This window comes from Buteo buteo, chromosome 5 (genome assembly GCF_964188355.1).
Source record: "Buteo buteo chromosome 5, bButBut1.hap1.1, whole genome shotgun sequence".
Lineage (NCBI taxonomy): Eukaryota > Metazoa > Chordata > Aves > Accipitriformes > Accipitridae > Buteo > Buteo buteo.
Genome location: NC_134175.1, coordinates 24,749,191 through 24,764,971, shown reverse-complemented (window position 1 = coordinate 24,764,971; position 15,781 = coordinate 24,749,191). Strand labels below are relative to the sequence as shown.

The 15,781-nt window shown below is 35.2% G+C and overlaps 1 protein-coding gene across 6 annotated transcripts in view; it reads left to right on the top strand.

Annotated features, from left to right (window-relative positions):
• ADAM23 (ADAM metallopeptidase domain 23) overlaps nt 1–15,781 on the top strand; it is an 83,583-nt gene that overhangs the window by 19,817 nt on the left and 47,985 nt on the right. For all 6 annotated transcript variants that reach the window (XM_075028211.1, XM_075028210.1, XM_075028212.1 and 3 more), the window contains exons 4-8: nt 6,876–6,939; nt 11,450–11,532; nt 12,264–12,327; nt 14,629–14,701; nt 15,238–15,311. In XM_075028211.1, the coding sequence (XP_074884312.1) occupies nt 6,876–6,939; nt 11,450–11,532; nt 12,264–12,327; nt 14,629–14,701; nt 15,238–15,311 (358 nt within the window). The remainder of the gene's footprint in view (nt 1–6,875; nt 6,940–11,449; nt 11,533–12,263; nt 12,328–14,628; nt 14,702–15,237; nt 15,312–15,781) is intronic.

The window sequence follows — 15,781 nt, the reverse complement described above, 5'->3', positions numbered from 1 at the left end:
AGCATGGATTAAGGGAACCAGAATAAACTTAGTTTGCTGGAGTACCAAAATGTATCTCTGATTCTGCTAGAGTCATTAATCTAATCTGAAGGTGGCCAAGTCAGCTCTCTGTAAGTACAAATAAACTTACTTCACTAGTTTTAGTATTAGAAATAAAATAATAAAAACCCACCACACCCACATTTGGTTGGATTTTTCCTTCATAGTAAAAGTTAGTTTAAATTGGACTGTTATCATTAGACACAAAGTAACAGAACATGTGGAACATTCAGTGAATTCTTTAAGAGAAGAAGAAACCCAAGTTTCTTTTGTAAATAAAGAAGCTTGCTTTAAATGAAGGAAGATTTGGCAAATATGGTTACCATTGAATGAGATCATTCTGGCAGACAGATGGCAGCCTTCAGCCTTACACTACAGGTTAATAAAATTCTTACTGATAATTCAAAACTACCTGTTTTCCAAGCAGGTGACAAAAAAATGCATTATTGAATGAACTTGAACAGCTGTTTAAAGGAATCTTTACTTTGTCAGTTTCTCTTCTAGCGAAGTTCTGTCATAGCAAATTACATTGAGGTATTTTCCATGACACAGTACTCATACATATCTTCTGTAATATTGTCTAGCTGTTCATTTCTTCATATCCTTTTACATAGCCCTTTTTAAAGTGGTATCTTCTTCAGGGCTATGGTAAAGGAAAATATGGCAGAAACTGAGCGACCTACTGTTCTTAATGTTCTGAAGAACTCTTCAAGCTCCTACTTTCAAAATGCTTGCTGAAGTAGCTGTTAAGATATAGCATGTTCCATTCTCAGGTGGAGGGCTTCAGGACATTGTTATCTGAACTCCCTTGACCTGACTCAGGGCTTCTTGCACTGAGGGAGGCAGACTGATCCAGAAAAGAATCTGGAGCATTTTCTGCACCGTTCTATACGACTTCAGAACATGCTTTCCTGTCAGTCTTTTTTGGAGCTCTTTTTTGAGGACCTCTTAAAAAGTACCTAAAATATCACCGAGGTAATTTCATTGTAATAAATTTGTTGTTGAGTCATCCTTTTCTCTACCTGAAAGACAAGCCAAATGAAAACAAACAACAAGAGCAAGACTGTGCAAGAAGTGATTTTTAAATAAGTGTACTGTTTACTGTTATAGAATCATTATGCTATTAATACCGGAAGTGAGGAGGGACTTTCTTTGATTCCATAGTTATGGAAAAGTTAACCTATACACCTGCATCATCAGCTGTTTCTTTTAATTGCTTGTAAACACAGATGCTTGATCCACAGTATCATGTTTTGATTTTGAAGCTCCTTCAAGGTAATATCAGAAAAATTAGTGAAACTTTGCTGTGTTTTAAAAAACAACAATGAATATTTGCAGTATATTTATTCCTTGGAGACACTCTTGCCAGAGCAGCTTCAAAGACAACGGCCAAGTAAAGACTACTGTAAATACATACTAGAAATTTAATAATGAATTCCCATAAGAACAGTCAATTCAACAAAACTTGTGGGTATAATCGAAACTGGTAATAGAAACAAGGCTATAGGTGGCCATTTCATTAGATGACAGTGTCTTGATGATCTAACAAAATGCTGTAGCAAGGTCTCAATTTGTTTTTCACATCTTTATGTGCTACTAAACTATATCTGTCAAATGGACAAAACATCTGATGGGTGTTAAGTCATTCAACTAAACTAGGTTGCTCAGACACTGGTACTGAGCTTGAATCATTTCAGAATACTTAAAAAAATATTCCTTGGTAGTAGGTTAGTATAAAGATAATTTAAGAAGCATGCAGGAAAGATAATTCAGCTGTAGTCTGATTTTCCACAGGCTGCGTACTAGTTCTTGGAAGCTAACTTGGTTACTTGTGTATGAGATCTCTTTTAGTCATTTCATAGCCTTTACCTACCAAAATCAATTCTTTTCATCAGGTTAGATGCCAGCTGAGGTAAGCTACTTTTCACACTGCAGCTCTCCTGCTAATGAAAACAGCAGCAGTGAGATATGTGCTGGGGAAGTGGATGTGGGTTCTTCAGAAAGCATCTGCTACTTGCTTTAACAGCTGGTCTGTGTCTTCGAAGGCAGCAATTACCAGGAATGGCATATCCCTTTGCTGCTTATTTTACATCTCTCAATGTAACTCAGAAGAGCTGGTGCAGGACAGCTTAGTAAAAACAATTACCCAAGACAAACAAGGCAGGGTGGGAGGAACTATAGAAAAGGACACAGCAGACTAAAATTTTTTTTTTCATGAGTTCGTTCAGCATGTTGCAATTTGATGTGTGCATTGTAAAGCATCATACTAATGTCACTAGCCTAAATATGCTTTTGTCTGATGTGATAATGACTTACATAATTGTTTCAATTAAAGCTTGCACTGTTTCTGGTGGTCGTAATATTGAAAAACAAATTTGCTGTACTGGGTGCATTTCTGCTCAATCCAAATGTAAATGAATCAACTGAAAGGTGACAAAACACAGTCCAGTGCAGATGAGGCACAAATGTATTTTCTAAAATTCAGGGCTACCTTTCAGAGGTAAATTTAGGCATTCTGTAAATTATAATGAAAGAATAAGAATTATTTTGTGATGTGGAGACTCCCTACTTTATGCCTGAGTTCTGTATCTCATTCCTCAGGTACTCGTACTTCTACATGAGCTCTTAATCGGTGTATTCCAGGCCTTTCTTTTTAATGCCACTTACGTAAAGGATCCCATCACACCTACTGGTGAAATTACAGTGCTCCTCTGTGTATCTGTCTTTCATGTTGGAAAAAATGTTTGAAAGTTATTTTGGTTAAGTGTTTTTTGGTTTGTTTGTTTTTTTTTTTCCTTGTCGTTAAATAATTTCTTCTGTCTTTTGTCAGATTTGTCAGCATTAGTAACATATAAAATTTTTGCTAGAGAGAATTTGCAGTAGCAGTTTTATGCTTATTTTTACAGCTGTTGTTATTCCTGGAGCTTTAGCAAAATATAGAATAAACTCCCTTACCCAAATTCTGTCTTTTTCTTTGCGGCAATAGTGGAACATTTTTTCTGGATTTTTCAGTCCTAGACTACTCTCTGCAATATCACATTTCAATACTAACCATTTCTAAGCACAGTTACAAATGTGTTTGTACTGATTTTGTTATGAATATAGAGAACAGGACTGAGATTAGCTTTATTATAGAAGCAACTTGTTGTGTGTACTAGCAGAGCCATGTTGGAAAACGCCTGCAAACGTACTGTCCCCCTCCCGTTGCCCCCTCTTCCCCTGAATAAGATTATGGTTGTCTCAGATTAGCAGTATACATTGAGGGATTTCTGGATGATTGGAAGGTGTTCTTTCCGATGTTTGCTAGTGCAGACAGATACTTGAAATAAGAATAAGTGATACAAGGTATCTAGCAAAAATCAGGTACCTACCAAGGCAGAGGCATACAGTTTAAAGAGAAGCTGACTGATTTTTTTCAATGGAAAGTTCAAAATTCTTGCTGCCCTGTGTGAAATGTTAAGAGAAAAATGCCCTTGCAGTATTTTGGTGGTTATGTGTGACAAGCTTAAGAACATAATAGTGATCGGAAACTAGTGTTAAATACCCTGTTACAGGGTAGGATGAGAACGGGTTTGTGAAAGACAATAGCCTTATAATAGATTTTCCACTCCAACTTCTAGGTGGCAGATACTGTGTTACATTTGGCAAAAGGGTGGTTCACAAATTAAAGGTGTGTTTTGTTTACAGCATAGCATTTGGGAAGTATATCATGAATAGCAGGCCTCAATTTTCTTTGGAGAGAATTTATTCAGTATGGAGAATGTCATTGATGTGCCTTGTATCTAGCAGATCCCACAGGACAGTAGTGTTGGGAAGTCACCAGTGAGAAAATTGTAGGGTCTGCTGGAAAAGCTGCTGTCTGCTGCATCCTTGCTTTATAATTGTAACATATATATATGGAGTATTCCATCACAAGCATGTCATGTTAGATATCCTATCATGTAGGACACAGTATATACTACCTGAATCAGGTATCCCTTTGCAGTTGGAAGTAATGAGAAGCTAAAAAACGGAAGCAGTTGGCAGATGAAGGAAACAGCTGGATTATAACAGAAGTTCAACCAAAAATCCAAGAAAAGAGCACAGAACTCTGGAAAGATCCTGCAAAGGGTGGACTAAGGAAATTTTGAGTAGTTCTTACATCACATGAAATGGGATAAATCTAAGAGACAAATACTGTAATTAAACTACAGTTAGTTGTGAGTCAGTAGACACAGTGGGAAATCACCTACTGTGAGTCTTAAGAGATGCCAAAAGTACTAGATAGATAGCATTGAAAGCAGTTCTGAGATCAGTCGGGTAAGGTTAGTAGAAGAGGGCAAAAAAGGGAGTGTGAGAGTGTAAGCTTGAAACAGGGAGATAAATGCTGATCCTGGAATTCGTTTGAGGAAACCAAATGGTCTCTGTGAATTGAAGCAGAATTGCCTGTAAAAATCTGAATCTGGTCAAGGCCCTTTCAAGTTGAGCATGGTTCCAGTGTTTAACCATCCTGTGATTTTTTTAAACTTATATCTAATCAGAATTTTCCATTTTCCTACTTGTGTCAGTTACCTCTAGCCTTGTCTATACCATCCTATTAAGTACCGATGATGGCAGTTCTTATGCTTCATAGTAAGTATGAAAAACGCAGAGAAGAAAAGGACATTATCAACACTCTAAAGTGTAATTGCTTTGATACGTAATACTCTTCAGAAGCTTCAAACCTTGCCACATTGAAGAAGTGATTGTTTGCATTGCATTTGCACTTATACTATTTATAAAGCATTTGTTTTCTCTTGCAGAAAATTTATAGCTTACTATGATACAAATAGAGAAAGTTAAAATGATTTTATGCAACTGAATTTACTTTTAAATCTGGACTTTAAAAATATATCTATTAAATATTGCTATCAAAATGAAGGTTAAGACAAATGATGAGACTTCTGTAATTATTCATGGCTATTAGTGTTGGTTTTGCAGGCATAGAGTGGCCCTAATGTGGTCTCTCAGTTCCATGAAAAAGGACTTTTAAGAGAATCACTGGTAACTGACTTCTGCAGGATCTTCTCTGATAAGTGTAGCGCCTGATAAATGCAGCATGAAGAATTGATTTTATGAGCCAGTAGTCCCAGAGTTGAAGTGTTACCAGGATTGCTAATAGCCTAAACTGAGTTTGAGATACCCATTATCTTAAGTTGTTCTTAGTCGTGAATTCCCATCAGAGCTATTTTGCCAGACCAGGCTTCCACAATGATGATGTTTTTTATTCATGGCAACAGTATTTTTGTTTTGATATAGGTACCACTGTCAGACCCTTTAATGATTTTTTTTTGGGGGGAAGGGTACAGGCTCTTAGAGGCTTGAAAAATGCTGAGAATTCTGGATCCCATTAAGTAAAATGCTTATCTTGCATATATGATGGGGCCAGTTAACATATTTAACTGCTTTGTTCTCCCTGGGCTGCTATGCTGCAAGCCAGATTATAATGGCGTGAGAAGTGAATGGGACACTGAAGTTATCCCAGGATATGTACAGGCTAGCTAATCTTATTTTTAAAAAAGAAATTTGAACCGTAAATTATACAGTAAGGGAAATTTTTATGCTTCAGAAATTTGTCTTGCCAGAGTTAGGAAAAAAAATAAGAGTGAGAAAAGAATCTGAGAAGAAAAAGTGAAAGGAAGAAAAGGGGTAGTATGGTTGGGGGTTTTTTGTGTGTGTGTTGGGTTTTTTTTAGTGTTTTTTTGGTTTGTTTTTTCTTTTAAGAACATTACTGTCGTGGTTTAAGCCCAGCCAGCAGCTAAGCACCACACAGCTGCTTTCTCACTCCTCCCCTCTCCCAGTGGGATGGGGAGGAGAATCAGGGTGGGGAATAAAACTTTGTGGGTTGAGGTCGGAACAGTTTAATAACTAAAGTAAAATATAATAATAATAATAAAATAATAACAATACTAATTGTAATTAAAAGGAATATAACAAAAAGAGAGAAATTAGACCCAAGAAAAGACAAGTGATGCACAATGCAGTTGCTCACCACCTGCTGACTGATGCCTGAGCAGCAATCTGCCCCTCCCGGCCAACTCCCCCCAGTTTACATATTGAGCATGATGTTCTATGGTATGGAATATCCCTTTGGCTAGTTTGGGTCAGCTGTCCTGGCCATGCTCCCTCCCAGCTTCTTGTACACCTGCTTGCTGGCAGAGCATGGGGAACTGAAAAATCCTCTAACGTAGGACAAGTGCTACTTAGCAACAACTAAAACATCAGTGTGTTATCAACATCATTCTCACACTAAATCCAAAACACGCTGTACCATCTACTAGGAAGAAGATTAACTCTATCCCAGTCAAAACTGGGACAGTGTTACTGTTTTTAGAAAAAACTGAGTATTTGCAGTTGTGAAAGTGAATTACAGGTAAAATATATGCTCTTGTCTTCAGAACAGTTGTGTATGTATTTGTTCAGCCTTATATATACCCTGTTTAACTTTTAGATAAAATATAAAATTTAACTGAAAACAATAATGAACTAAACGTACATTTTGTCAGTAACAGTTACTGGCAGCAAACAAAGTTCTAAAGCCATGGGATTTTTTTTGCATATTTAAAAGGCTGATAATGTAATTGTAAAGCTAAAATACAGGGGATTAGATTGCAGAATGAAATTCCCCTTCTGAAACACGCTGACTTCCAGTGCACCAGCAAACCATTTACTGGACACAAGCTGCTTGATTTTGTTAAACTAATATACAATGAAAGAAAAAATGGTTTGAAAATTCTAACAAAAAACCCCAACCCCACCCACAGCAGTAGAAAGAATATTTAGATTTTTCTCATCTTGATTTTTCCTTTCTTTGACAGTGACTTGTTATCTTCCAATTATGTGGAGATTCACTATGAAGATGGAAAACCAAAGTTTTCTAAGGTATTGTGCTCTTAAAACGTCAGAATGGTCTCTCTGAGGGAGCAATGCCAATAAAATGTTAAAAAAAGAAAAAAAGTTTTGCAAGACACACAGAAGCCTTTTTCCACACATACAAGGTAACTGTGATCTCATCTTGTAAGGATGGCTCAGTAATGCAAGTAGAATTGTACAAAAAAAGGAAAGTTGTCTGTCAGGGTGCGGGGTAGGCAGTGGTAGGTGGTAGTAGTGAAGATGGTCCAGATACTGCCAGAACAGTTACATCTTGTAAAATGAAGGAGGTGGAGGGGTTGAAGTCACCACCAGTATAGTCCTCGTTAATAATTTACATGACCTTAGCACAACATGCAGGGGGAAGGCATAATGGTAATGTAAGACATTCAAACAACCGAAAAAAACTTGCAGTGACTTTTCTTTGCAAGAACTATACAGTTGTGAAACAGAAAATGAAAGACTTAATTCCAGAGGTTAAGGTTTCGGCTATTACAAAACCAGCATATTGCTTGACATCCAATTAATTACATTTGTCAAACTAGCTCCCAAATTGAATGCAGTGCCATAGGCTATTGATCCAAAGACAAAAAGATTAAAGTTCTGCAAGATAGTTCACCCCTAAGGGAACCAGATCAGTCTTTTGTTTGTTGTAGTAACAAAATGAGGACTGGTAGGTTCCTAGGAAGGTTATAAACTATGTTTTCAGGGAATGGCTTTTTTCATATTTGGCATGAATGCTGGAATACTTGTTGTGAGCTTATTACATGTGAAATACATCTCTATTTAGAGTGGAGGAAGGCAAGCATTCAAGTTGCATTTATGCCTTCAGAAAATCAGGACTGTTGTTTGTCCAAGTATTAGATGTGTAGTTTATTATTTTGCCCTTGTTATAGAGAATCTCAAATAAAACAATATATCACAGATTAGGGCAAAATTAAACAATTACATTGCAATATAATTATTGCAAAATACTGTTTTGTTTTCTTCCACTGAAGAAGAAAAATAGTTTCATGTAACATACTAAGGAAGTTGTTTCATTAAGACTCAGTGCTCTGCAGAACAGGCAAAAATGCTAAATGATGCAAGAAAACAATTCCCTCTGGCATTTAGACAAGCTCATGCAATTGTCAGCTGCAGCACTAGCATTGAGCACTGCGGTTGCTGAATCATGAATCTGACTAGAAAATTATATTAGAACTTTAGACTCAGCAAATGGACTACCTTTGCATGCTGCAGTAACTTGATCCAAACTTCCCAGGGGATGTTTTCTGAGTTGATTTATTTAGAAACAACAATAATAGAGCTCCTGAGGTCACATTAATCTGTAAAAGGCTTCATTATAAGTTCCAAACATATACACAAAATTTGTGTAGGAGATAAGTAAGGACTGTATCCTGGTCTTTTGCAGTATCTTATAATCCTTTTTAGACCTGAGTAAGTAAAAGATTGTTTTGTTTCCTGATGCGGATGTAAAGAAGTGAGATCTTCATGAAAAGTATTGTATTTTGTAAAAAGAGGTAGTCTATTACAAGAGTGAAAACACTGAAGAGCAAACAGCAATTTCTTCACTCAGATGACTGTCTTCTAAAAAAAAATTCTTGAAAAGCTACTTGTGCGAGAAACATAAGCACGATTTAGTTGTTAAAAAGCATGGCTTAGGCATTCTTACTAATGGAAAGGTAAATATATAGTGATTGCTTTCTGTGTAGTACTTTGACTTTATAATGCACAGTAGTCTTAGGAATTTCATTCAGAATCTGATTAACATTAAATAAGATGCAAAATGGAAATAATGCTGTGCGTACTTAAACAAAAAGCATTTACTTTTTTGGTACTATTTTAAGTTATAATAATTGCAGAAGGAATGGGTCCAATATACTTGTTGGAATTCAGATGACATGACACCAGAATTAAGAATATTTTGATGATGAATGGTACATTTTTCAAACAATGTGTGAGAGACACAACTACACTTAAGGGTTTTTAATAAAACTTTTTGAGAATACTTTTTATCTTTAGTTTAGCTGGTGTTATTGTTGATAGACACTAAAGACCAACTACTTAAATAAGGTAAATTAGTATCATTCAGTTTTCCTCATTTCAGCTTCACTCACAAATAGCAGCAGCATTTCTGGTATTTAACAGCTTCTAAATTCACTAGTCCATTTTCTTTAGAAATGTCAAAGTAGTGTTTCTTGGTTTCTTTCTGAACATTCATAGCTTGAACAGTCTGTTAATGGTGCTCTTAATGCTTTGTTTCTGTTGATAGAAAATAAATATACTCTTCTTGTTTACTCAGTTGAAACATTCCTATGAAGCTAGTTTATTTTACCCTTAGTCACGATAAGTACTTCTGTAAGCCTCTAACAGTCTAATCAGTTTATTCCTCAACAATTTATGGAATTTTAGGGATTAGTAATTCTACTGTCCAGCAATAAGGATAGAATTAATTTCTATCAGAATCAGAATACAGATAAAGGATTTAATAATTTGCCATGTGGCTTCCTATAGTATGTAATCCTAAAAATGTGCTAAAGATTTTAAGTTTTTATACATACTTAGTTATTTACAGTCAAATAATACAAAACTCTTGATAGTGCAGTAGAACTCTACTTTCATTACACGGAGAAATTAAATCATACAAATTTAGTACGTAGAAGAAAACTAGAACATATAGAGAAAAATCACAAGTTCTGCAAGTACAGAAAGTAAAAAAATTGGAGATTTAAAAAGATCTTCATGACATTATTTTAACACTAGTAATTCTTGCATGTGAGTAGATGATGCTTTGACAAAACAATTATTTCTGAATTTCTCATCTGAATCATTTACTTATTGTAGTCTGCTGTTAAGATCTCCTCCTAGAAGCTTCCTAGCCTCTGGGATACAGAATCATTCTCCCTCTTTCTGACTTCATAAATCTTTGTGAGTTCCACAAAATAAGACTGCTTCAGTTTGATTCATGTAGGGTGCTCTGACACAAAGGAGCCAGTAACTGTGGAGATAGAGTACACTTTTAGAAGGTGGGGAGATGTGAGTTGACTCTCTTCAAGGTGACCCGGGAAATTGTTCAGCAGTTGGGAAACCTGGGTTGAGTGCTGTAGTTAGCCAGAGAGGGGCATTGGCATGTAATGGTCAGTATTTTGAAAAGAAATCCACTGCAACTCTGTTTTGTGAGGATCTGTCTTGTCACTCTGTCTTAGGTGTGTTCTGAGCATGCTTGAAGTTCTCTGCCCACTTTAAGGAGAGCTTAGATACGAGCTAGTTGCTTCAGGACAGGAGAGCTCAACTTAGCTCATTCTATGATAAAAGCCAGGCAGATCAAGGGAACCTGCACTTCTGTTCATAGGAAAGCATGTAGCATTCACTAGGGTTTAGTTGGCATCTGAGCAAGGCTTTTCTGGATCAGAACTTTAAGATTTTAGAGTATGTATCAGTTGTTCTCTGTGGTATTTTGGTCTCCTGCTTTGTCCTGTTTCCCCCCGTATATACACATACTGCAACTTCCCTTACATTCTTGCAGAGAAGCGAAAGACTCCACACAGAGCTTCGTTGCACACCTGTTTGGTAGCACATTTTGCACTAATTCTATTCAGCCTAATCCCTGCATCAGCTGACTCTTCAAATCTTGTATTGCAGCATTCAGCAGGATCTTGCTTACATCATATCATTAGGGCCTTTGAGAACTGAGGTTTTGGATCACAGTTTTGGATGTAGTTTGCCTAATTTGGTTTTTTTTTTTAAGTCTCTAACATTTAAACACACTTGTAGGTAATTTAGATGTTGTTATTTATTAAACAAAAGGCAGGACCTTGTCTAAAACACAATTGCTGACTTCCTTAGAGAAACACAAAAATCTTGCCATTTTTTGAATAATTTGGAGTTTGCATCTATTTGGAGTTTTATGCAGTTAAAAACAAGAGTTGACTTTAGTACCCTTTTAACATATGTACAGTAAAAATGCAACTGTACACTTCAGTGTTACTAAATTAGATTCACTTTCTGGCTCATTCATCATTAGTGATATCGGTAACTACAGTCTAATGATGTAACATTTTAATTGATAAATTTTTAGTGAGACAAAATTGGTAAAACCCAGATCTAAGCCAAATACATGCCAGGTGATTGGTGAATACTGTATCACTTGTAATTTTAATAGACCTGGAAGGTATCAAGGAACAATTCAATGCTCATGTAACCTGCATTAAGTAACATTTTTACAGAATCAATGTACAGCAAAGAAATGCACTTAAAAGGTCAAGAATGCTGTGACTTAAGCAGAAAAATAACCCGTGTTATGGCTTGAAAAGTTATGAATTAGTCTTTACTGGGCACAGTTTTTTTCTTAGAAGCAATTAGGGCTTGTCATTGGTTTTTAGCAATTCACTGTTTTCTCTGAAATTTTACCTAATGCAAGGTGTTGAATCTTTTTTTGCCTTGGTTTTAAGCAACAGACATTAAATCAGGGTAATTTTGTGTCTGTGTGATTGTTTGTTTGTTTGTTATTAAACATTATTAGGGTGGAGAGCATTGTTACTACCATGGAAATATCAGAGGTATCAAGGATTCCAAAGTTGCTCTTTCAACTTGTAATGGACTTCAGTAAGTACACGCTCCCATTTTTCAAGCAAGGCTATTAACTAATTATTACTCTTTAATATTATCTTTTAATATGTAAGGGTCTGAAACTCTACAGGCCCAAAGATTTTTGGTGCTTTGAAATGCCAGTACCAGCTATGCCAAACTACTAGCATTTTTTTTTAGTATCACTGGGATTAAAGTATTTTGATGCTGTCTCATGAAACCTTTGAATGTGGTAAGTGCAAATAAATATTTCACCAGATGACTTATTATGGTAAAGGGTAAACAAGAATTGTACTTAAGCAGTTTGCATGCTCAGTATTGCTCATGTATAATTCTGTCAGCCAATAGAAAAATTGATCTTTTTGTTAGATTGTACAAGGAAAAAATGTAAGAAATTAATCCTTACTAGGATTAGTTACTGTCAAGTGCAACTCAGCTGTTGATTATATTCTGTATGCTAATGTATGTCTTAGGACTTCCTCTTTCCAAGGTCAAATCTTTATTCTTTTTGATGCTTTTTCATTACATTGCCATTACATTCAGTGTTAGTTCATTAAAATGCACGTGATCTCTTAAAAATATTCTTAGCTTTAGACACATGCGGTAATAATGAGCATACATGGAGTTTATTTTAATATTGATCAGGTTTTCAGCCCTAAGTTTGGTTTTGTCTCGTCAAAAATCATATCCTGGAGTCAAATTAATTACCATGTAATCCTTAATATCACTTCTTTTTCTCCATGTTTTAGTGGCACGTTTGAAGATAGTACTTATTTGTACTTGATAGAACCGATGGATCTGACTCACAGTGCAGTAAGTTTATTTGTATCTAATTTATTTGTTTTGGGAAAGAGTGCTCAAGGAATAGCAAATAAAATTATTAGAATAAATTAATAAATAAGTGACATCTCTCATGCATTCATATGAAAACCAAAAGTATTTTAAAACACTTGCTTGGAATTTATTTGTGGCAAGAAATGTGTAAGTATGAATTACCTAAGATTTTTCCCTGCTTTTCTTTAATCTTTCTTTTCCTAGTTATTGTTATCATTTAGATGTTGGGAGTAGACTAATAAGACTGTTTCCATAGCAAATGGTTATGGACTGTCAAAAAGCGTTTATGAATTTGCTCTAGTACTTGAACAAAAGGATTTATAAATTTGTAGAAGGGACCTCTGGAAGTCATTTATTCATCCTTCTAAATAGTTGGATCACATTGCTCTTGACCTACCATGTTTCCACACAGAGCTTAATGAAGTAGATATCTAGTGGGTATCTTGCACTTCGTATGTGTTAAGTCAGTCATCGCTGTATAGCTTAAATGATTCTGATCCAGCATATTCAAATGTATGACTATGCTGGATCAGCATGTTAGGTCTGCATTTATGCAAATATCTTGCTAACTATTATTATTTTTGTACTTCATGTTAAGTTTCATGTTTTATGTTCCTAAAACTTTAGCTCTTAATCAAACTGACTCAATTTCATAGATAGTAGTAAAACCAGGTAGATTTCTACCTCTTGAATGGTTCAGATTTGAGTGATTTTCAGTGAAATAATTCTGCAACATTGAGACAGAGAATTCTTAAGGTTTGTATCCCACTTGGTCTGTAGGATATATTTCAGATGCTGTGTCACAGTTCTCAAGCTTGTTTTGCTCTAGTAATTACCAGTATATGACAAATAAAGTAATGCTGCAGAACTGGTATGTTTTAGTGACTATGAACTTGCAGTCCAAAGAAAGATCTGCAAAATCTTTGACTGCTGACACTTTCAAAGAAACTGGATCAACATTCAGAGGAATTAGTGTCATTTGGATGGTCATTTATTGGGCTCTAAATGAAACTGTAGAGCCATGGGAAAATATTATGTCCGAAAAGATTTCTCAGTCTCCTCAGGAACATGTCATGTGTTAGGCTATGTAATGCATTTTGATGTAGCACATACTCATAAAGGTTGTAAGCCTGAAAACTGACAGCATGGATACAGTAAATTCATGGAGATTATACTTATACAATGGTATCCATGTAGTAGGCAGAGGAGAATTTGACTAAACTGTTTTCTTGCTTGTGTGGACAAAGGAAGCCCAGATCTCTCAGTGTGATATTTCAGTAAAACTTGGAAGTAGAGCAAAAGTTCCAGTTATAAAAGTGAGATACTCTTTGCCGACTGTGTTGAGGATTCAAGTGGAATTCTAAATGATAAGAAGACAGATGAGATGAATATTTTTCTCAAAACTACTGAAGATCAAAATAATACAGCTACAGAGAGCTTTCAGAGATTCATTTTGTGATCTTACTACGCGAGATAAATAGCTTGGACACAGCCTTCAGCATGTAGTTTATTCAGCTTGATTAATCTTAAATATAGTAGATACTATATACAACTCTCACCCATCCCCCTCACCCCCCGAAAAACCCAGCAAAAATGTGCGGTATTTTCCTTCAGTGTGTTATGTATTTCTTATGGAAGCTACAGAACAGTAGTATCCTACCCTTTTAAAAGAATTGCTTGTTTTGGCAGGTACTGCAGAGGTGTTATGGAAGAAAAGATAGTTGTTTTCTAGAGCAGATACCAAAATGCGATAATTTGGGGCATGTCAGACTTCTGCAGAGAATATGCATTAAAAGTCTTCTCCTTTTTAAGTGTTGTATACACCAATAAAACAGGGTGAAATAATCCTCTTATGGATAGTATATTGATTAGTTTCTTGCATTTTGCTACAATTAGAAAGATACATTTTTGTCATAAATAATAATAGTTGCTTTTCATCTGTGGGAGGAAGATTTTAGCTAGATATTTACTCTCTGATTTGATTTGTTGGAATAAACGGTCTGTGTTCTCTAACAGTAAGTCTTTTAAAGGACTCTTTTCAAGTAATCTGAAAGACATCTGTGATACTTTGTAGGCCAGTAAATGTGCTGAAGCAGAGAAGCTCCATGATTTGCTCAGGATTGCAAATAGATTGCTTCAAATTAGTACTATGCCAAATTGGTACTATGTTTGCTTGCATTTTATGGAAAAATAATAAAAATGATAAATACTGAAAGAAGTGCCTCACTTTTTACTTGACATTATTAATTAGAAGAAAATGTCACATATTTTTTTTATCAGGAAGGTAAAAGTAGGCCACATATCATCCAAAGAACTTATGGAACACAATCCTCCAAGCAGTTGCAGGACCTTGGTATGTTTTTGCTTATGTTATGAGTTTTTCAGTATTGGAAATAATTGTATATATAACTTGAAAAATTTGAATATTAGGTTAACAGTCTTTCTAAATAATCAGCAATTTTATATAAACTTGAAAAATAGATACTAACGTGACTTTTTTCACAATTATTGCAATGGAATTTAGAGTTGTCAAAAAGCAGCTGAAAGATTTCCATCCACGGAGATCTGTATTTAGCTTTCTTCTGCAAATCATTTAATTTAATCAGTGATAGTAATGCTATTGAGGACACAAGATGGAAGAAAATGTATATTCTAAGCCCAGGTTACAATCTCTTTACCTCCCTTAGCATGCTTTAATGATAACTTCAGATTTCTAAATTACTTGAGTTTTGATATGAGTTATTTTACATTTTGTGTATTTTAAAAAATGAACTTTTCTATAGCAAAGGTTCTTCTAATTTTGGTGATCTTAATCTACTTTTGATTTAGACAGTGTATATAAGTAGTTTAAAATAATGCCATGAAATTCTTAAATTGTAATTTGTACAGAGACTGAATCTAGTTCTGAATGGCCCTTTCTGTCTGAACTACAGTGGCTGAGGAGAAAGAGAAGAAAGAGAGCAGTAAGTAGTGTGACCCTGAGTTAAGACCATCTATAAAACAAAACCAAACCCACTAATTTACAGATTTTTTAATGTTGAGAGAACATAGGCTTTAGAAAACAAATATTTTTGGTAGCTTAATGTTGTCTCATAATACAGTTATCAAATGATAAAAAGAGATTATTTTTTAAAAATAGAATATTTGGAGAAAAGTAGATAAGCTTTCTAAAGTGACGGCAATACTATACGTCAATTGAATGGAAGTTTAGTAGTGAAAATGAGAATTTTAAGTTTTGAGTCTGCTTGAGGATAAAGAATAATTTTGAATTAAGTCTTCGTACTTTGTAGGTATCTGACTTTATTTTCATTTGGCTCATTAAGTAGCATGTTTAAATTAAAAATCCAAATGAGGACACCCAGAACTGGGTTACTGAGAGAACAGAAGTGCACAGTTCTCAGGATCTACACATGCATATGTGTCAGCTAGGGGA